The 6657-nt window shown below is 40.2% G+C and overlaps 1 protein-coding gene across 1 annotated transcript; it reads left to right on the top strand.

Annotated features, from left to right (window-relative positions):
* The first annotated feature begins 1343 nt into the window (after window positions 1-1343).
* On the top strand, window positions 1344-3507 carry soul2 (heme-binding protein soul2). Its single transcript, XM_084710022.1, has 4 exons — window positions 1344-1591; window positions 1671-1797; window positions 1901-2072; window positions 2567-3507. The coding sequence occupies exons 1-4, from the start codon at window positions 1457-1459 to the stop codon at window positions 2739-2741; spliced, it is 609 nt and encodes a 202-aa protein (XP_084566148.1). The 5' UTR covers window positions 1344-1456; the 3' UTR covers window positions 2742-3507.
* The last annotated feature ends 3150 nt before the right edge of the window (window positions 3508-6657 follow it).

Genomic DNA, 6657 nt, shown 5'->3' on the forward strand with positions numbered 1-6657 from the left:
CCCACCAATAGGGGTTCAAGCCCTGTAGGTGATGAAACCTATGGAGTGCCTGAAGTGACCTGTGTGCAAAAAGAAAACTGAGACTTCTGCGTGCGCACGAAAATGTGTTCACTCTTTTCTGGTTGCCTCATTGGAATCATTATAAAAATTACAGAGCACCTGTAGAAATAGAGAGCATGGATGCACATTAATTTTAGATATATATTGTAAACTAGGTCTTCATCCATGCTTTTTTTAATCATAATTTCACGTAGGCCTAAGTGACGCCACCATTTCCACATGTAGCCTACAAGGATCTGATGCAAATTCGGCCATAAATCTGCTACAGTTCGTTCAAACATAACCAATTTTGAGGATATTTATGTTGGATTAAGTTTGTAAAAATATAGGCTATTAAAAAAAATTCTATAAGTAAAAAAAAAAACGTTCTGGCTTGAACCCCGGAATCTCCGCTTAAATAGCAGTTGTCAGGCATAGTAGAGTGGAAGTGAGATTACCATACCTGTCAACGTTTGGGTAGGCTACTAAAATCCAAGAGACCAGGAGAGGGGTGCTGCTTGTGTTTCTGATTGGCTGGTAGGTGGCACAGCTTTCAACTTTCCAGAAAACTTACCGTATACCTGCGCCTCGTCCATTAGGCCTAATTGTAAATAGCGGGACAAGTTATCCCTTATTTCTCAGCGAATTCGTGAGACTTGAGAGCCCTGATTGGGTGTCCGCTTTGTGCTCAATTAAGTTTAGTTATGTACTACAATAGTATAAACCAGAGAAGGTCAAGCACTATTAGGTCCAGGGTCGGCTCCATTGCCCCCCAATGCCCCCCAAAATGGAATGATGTACCCCCTCAAAAAATAATAAAGTGTAATTAAGAAATACTGGCATTGGCTATAAATTAAATATCTAGATGGCTACACTTTCCTGCAGAATAGGTGTGCTCTTATTTTGACTTAAAAATGCGTTCCCCCCTTGTGGAAAAAAAATCCCCCCCAATTTAATTCGTTCTGGAGCCGAGTCGGATTAGGTCAATGTAGTGTACACGTTTTGTGTACAGATCCTTTCCGTAAACCTATGCTATTGCTTACTGTGTAACAGGCTGTTACTAACAGCCATAGCCTATACTTGTTTCTATTTTTTGTTGTTGATGAAAGCTATTGTAACCTGTGTATTCTACTAGAAATAGCTGCATTATGGACATGTGTTATTCAGTTAAGTCATAACTGCGTGAATTGCACTAGTTGTTGCTCCCCATTCCCATTGCACATCTGACGCGCGGTTTGGGCGTGCAATTTTGCACACATGGGCGGGATCCTCACCTTTAATCACCCCCCCCCCCTCCCCCCATGAGACATGTGATGTGGACCACAGATGAGCTGATGAACTAGCAAGAAAAGTCACATTCTTCGAGAGTTTGTAAGCAAAAGAACACCTAGTATACAAACTGAGGTTCTTGGGAACCATGAAGTGCAACATGATAATATTGGTTAGGATAGCTGTCCTCTGGATGTTTTCGTTTGGGGTCCAAGGTTGGATAGCTCCAGACTTTTGCCGCGGCTCTGAATGCCCCGAGTTTACTCTCGTGCAGAAGATTAAGGTAACACAACTAACAGAGAGCCAATACTACACGACATAAGTTTGAGTTTTAATACGTAACGTTTTCTCTGAAACAACAGGAATTTGAGGAACGTGCGTATTTTGCAAGCCGATGGATAACCACCGAAGTTGCAAGCGCGAAACAGGATGATGTGAAGGCTGGCTTTATGAAGCTATACCAGTACTGCAAGGGACAGAATGAAGAAAGTAGGTCAAAGGTACTGGTTTTCTTAAGATGTAACGCTAACATTATTCGAGATTCATGCAGTAAAAGTATTCTGTATCTAAACTGTTTGCTGGCCTGTCTCAGGCGCAAGTGTCACCACAAAGACATGGCCTGCAATAATCACCATAACAGAGGTAGGGTCGGCGGACGGAAATGTGTCGGTGTCTTTCTTCATTGCCCCCGGCACCGTCCTTCCAAAGCCACATGACGAAACAATCAGGGAGGAAAACATACCTGCTCGAACGGTTTATGTGAAGTAAGTAGACCACCCTACTCTACGCCCATCTGCTTAATTTAAATACGATACACTTATTTTAGAAACATGATTGCGACATTAAACGCGTTTAACAGCCTTCCCGAAAGTTACACACTCAATTGAAAAGTTTAAAAAGGTGTTTTCTTGTTTACATAAACAAGGGCATAAGGGAGTGTGACTGTTCTGTTTATGCTGTGAGAAGTATTGCTAATAGCATGGGGAACTGAACAAAACATCTATGAAAGGCACAAAGTTATGAGGCACCAGTTAGTCACTCTGCACACTAGAACTGGTACCTGGACCATAACATTATTCATGTTTTGCAGGACTCCAATGTGAGAGTAGATAGATAAAGCAACACCTTATAGGCTACAACTTACAAGTCATAAATGATGATAGCCTACATAATGCGTGATTGTCATTATGTGATCATCTTCAAAAAATGTTCACACAGCCTTCACAAAGTCTCTAATTTAATGAAAATTTCTCTCTAGGATATTTGGTGGTTTCGCATCGTATTCTGCTGCACAGGCCAATGTGAAGCAATTACGGGATGAGTTGAATGAGGCTGGGAAAGCCTTTGAGCTGCATAGGTACACAGGAGCAGGATATCAGAACCCATGGGATATATTCAACCATCACAATGAGGTCTGGGTAGAGGCTGTATAAAGGGCAACGTAGATTCTACTTTCTGTCTGAATTCAACCCAAAATGATCATACTGCATTTCTTTGACCTAATAAGATTGTTTTGGGGCCAATGAGTCTCTTCGAGATGAGAATCCAAATTATACAATTTTGATCAACAGTCATATCGTCTCAACACAAAACAACTCTTATCTTAGTTCTATTATTAATGGGTGGTACCTAAATGACTTCTATGGTTAAGTTGATTGTGTTGTTGAAAACATGTTTGAGAATGTGGTGCAACATCATTATTCAGCTTTGATGAAATCCACATTCAATAAAAAAGTATATTGTTTAAGAGCAAATTAACTGTCTGCAATCATGTAAGCATAACATAAATAAAGAGTCATTATACATCAACAGGCTTAGCAGAAACATGTTCTTTGAACTTTTCGAACATGTAAAACTGGCTTTGCGGGTTTGTTAGGATGCATAGAATATTTCTAGCAATGTTCCTGGAACACTCTAATTGGTCCCTGGAACCTGGAAATCTGATGAGACTATGCTTTTACTTCCTGGTTTGACTTGTTTGTGCTAGAGGAGAGAAATAAGGGCAGACACCTGAGACATTGTGTGAAAAGGGTGGGGTTGCTGTGGAGCAAGTGAGAGTTGCTACTTAGGTTTTCCAAAACAGCAGATAAGTAAATATGAGTATAATCAACTGTCCATATTTTTTATCCCAGAAAGGATAGTTTTGGTTTAAGCAAATGTTTTTTCTTTATTTAATAAAACAAATGTGTATCAACAAAATCTAAACGTGTCCTATTTCTCCTATAATGACCGTTCCTGGACACTAGATGGTGCTGTAAAATTTAATACCATGAACCTGGGTATAACCCAGTGTATCTTGGGTTTGACCAGTGTGTTAGACCCAATAATACTGTAACCGTCATGGGTAATGACTGTTGGTGGTGATCAGTTCTAGTTTATATTGTGGATGGCGAATTTGATAATCTTTCAAGCAATTTCAGTGTGTTTTATTTAATTTACATAAGTCTAAAATAATCAGTGGATGGGCAGTCGGCCATGCTGCTTGACCCATGCCTGTACCCCACTAGTACTGTAGTTTGTGGGCAATGACGATGTGTGACTGGAGGACAAGGCCACCGTACCCAGTTCCCAGCATGCCACGGCCTGCTTCTCGCAGCAGGACCTTCTCTGGGATCTAGACAGACGCACACTGTCTCCATGACAACTGTTCTATTGTGGGGAACAAGGCCTGTGCGTCAGGTGCGTAATCATACTTTTATGAAAACCTGAAATAACGGCAGCTAAAGTGTTGGTATGAGTCACACTTGAACATGGATTTACTCACCTATTGGCCCTTTCTTTTCCGTGAGACTTCAGGTTTTTGAGAACAAGTAGGTAGAATATTGGTAGGAATAAACCAGGTTTACCGAAGACCAAAGTCATATTTATCTACCTGATAAAACACTGTATTTCAGGATTCAAGCCTAAAGTTCTAAATCTAATTTTCTGAAGCTCAGTTCACCTCTAAATAGTAATTGAGTGTAGATGTGCTTTTTTTAAGACTGTCACAGGTAATACAAAAGACAATAGGAGCTAGGCAGCTACAAAGTAGGGAAAAGGGACACAGTGGTAATATAAAGGCTAGAAAGTATAGGGATAGGAGTTATGGCAAATTGATATCAGACTGAATAAAAAAGGTGTGTGGACCTTCGTCTCAGACCTTCATAAACCTCACTATCTCGCCTCACCATCTCAAGAGTTTCTATTGTTGACTTTCCATGTCCTATTTTCCCTCACATTTTCATTTTCTCCTCTTCCCTCCTCCCTTGGTGTCCCTATATGTTTGTCTTTTTTGCCTGATATTGCTCTGTATATTTCTCTCCTCTCTCAAGCATCTCTTCAGCCTGAGGCGCTGTCTGTCAGCCTGTTCTCCCATCTCTATCACTATCTCACTTTCGCTTTCTCTCTCTCCAAATCATTTAGTACTTGGTGTCAAGAATGCACCTAACCCAGGATGACTTGCAAAAGTACATTGAAAAGTAGGCCAGCATTGAAAAGAACTCTTTGTGCAAAAGCTTAACCTCGGATGTAGTCTTGTGTCCAGAACTGTCAGTTTCTATGGAAACCCATTCCCAGTGACACGCCCCTTAGCCATACTGAAAATTCTGATTTAAAATAAAGTTAAACAGGGCCAGTTTAAACTGCTGTCACCGTCAATTCACCTAGTTATGACAGAGAAAGGGAGTTAAATGGAGAAAACTGACGTTAATCTACAATTGGACTAGTACGATGGTCGCTATTTTTTATTTCAGGTATTAAAAGGAATGATAGGTGTTGTTTCACATGCAAGGAATTTAACCCTTACATGGTTCCAGGTGGGCTAGGCTCAACGAGGATTCACATAATGGATACGACATCATCTTCAGAAATTGTTTTAAAATCGATTTTAAAACAAAAAAAATGTAAAGCCCATAGACTACACCTGTATATAACCTCACTTTTCCCCAAAGGATTTCAAACCTGACATCCTAATTCTGCTTCATTATAAAAGGGGTAAACCAGGACACTCATTAAATAATTGTCTCTGCAGCTGCCTCTCCCCTGGAGAGACTGGAGGAGCTGTGCAGACGGAAAAGACAAGTTTCCATGAGCGGGGCTCTGTGTGGATGGGAGAGTGGAGCTCTGTGTGGATGGAAGTACCTTTGTACAGTTAGGTAAATCAACCTTGGCAGTATCCTAAATTATGTCACAAGATTTTGTCTCACCCAACCTTGAAGGACATGACCTTGGGGCGCTGTACCTTGGCTTAGGTAGTGTATCAAAGCACCTTTTTCCTCTTGGTGCTGTTAGGCATGGTGTTTAGTGGAAGTTTACATCCATATTGGAGGAGTATGTGTACACATAGAAAGAACACTGACTGTCAGTATCCACATACACATCCACACACACACAATTCCCTTTGTGGGCATGTCTGTAGCAGGACAGATTAGATGAGACATATTTGCTTCTGCGTATCACACTGGGATGGCATCTAAGACCCAAACTATAACCTATTGTTCCTACCATCCTCTCCTGGTAGAACTGCTCTCTCACACACACACAGAGGTCTATTTTATATACTTTTATATACTGTATACACACACACCTCTGTCATAAATGCTCATAATAATAATAATAAGGCTATTTATATAGCACATTTCATACAAGAATTGCAGTACAGAGCAATACAAAAAAATAAAATAATTATGCTTTACATAAAATCAATAAAAACAACATAAGTAATAAAAGTAATAAAACCCTTCTGAACACATCTCATACCATACACTGGTCTATGCAGAGTCTTAAGCTTCAGAGTAAAGATGGCAACTCTATATTGAAAGACTTAAGTACAGTACACATCCACCCACCCACACAACATTATGTACATTGTCTACATACTCGCACACTCGCACACACACTGAAAAATCAATGCTCCTATATTATCTGTTCTATTTCCCATTCAGTTTTTGTTGACGACTGAAGCCGCTCTCATCCTGATAGTGTGAGTGCATTTGGCTTTTAGTTTAAATGAAATTCAAGTGTGTTTGTCAGGCTTTCTGAAGAGGACAATGGAATGTCTGATAGGATAAGTCAATGTCAACCCTGGGGGCAAAAGACTACTAATAAAGTTTGGTTTGTGGAGGAGAGTGCTGAGGGAATACAATGTTGTGTGTGTGTCTGAGTGTGAGAAATAGAGAGTTAAGGCAGAGGTTGAACAAATAATGGTCTATCACTGACAGTATCTGACAAAAATATGTGCCCCAAACCAGTTTTGCACTTGAGTGTACTCAAGTTTGCACTCACAAACACACACACTTCTGTCATTATATTAAACTGTGACTGATTTTCCGATATACTGGTCTGCAGAATTACTATTGGAGGAATCTGATT

This window comes from Hypomesus nipponensis, chromosome 11, assembly GCF_054491055.1.
Source record: "Hypomesus nipponensis isolate SF chromosome 11, ASM5449105v1, whole genome shotgun sequence".
NCBI lineage: Eukaryota > Metazoa > Chordata > Actinopteri > Osmeriformes > Osmeridae > Hypomesus > Hypomesus nipponensis.

Bases quoted from the DNA above. Each gene is read 5' to 3' on its own strand.
- soul2 (XM_084710022.1), top strand. From the start codon at position 1,457: ATGAAGTGCAACATGATAATATTGGTTAGGATAGCTGTCCTCTGGATG. The intron at 1,592-1,670 runs GTAACACAACTA...CTGAAACAACAG, and splicing joins CTCTCGTGCAGAAGATTAAG to GAATTTGAGGAACGTGCGTA. The intron at 1,798-1,900 runs GTAGGTCAAAGG...GGCCTGTCTCAG, and splicing joins CAAGGGACAGAATGAAGAAA to GCGCAAGTGTCACCACAAAG.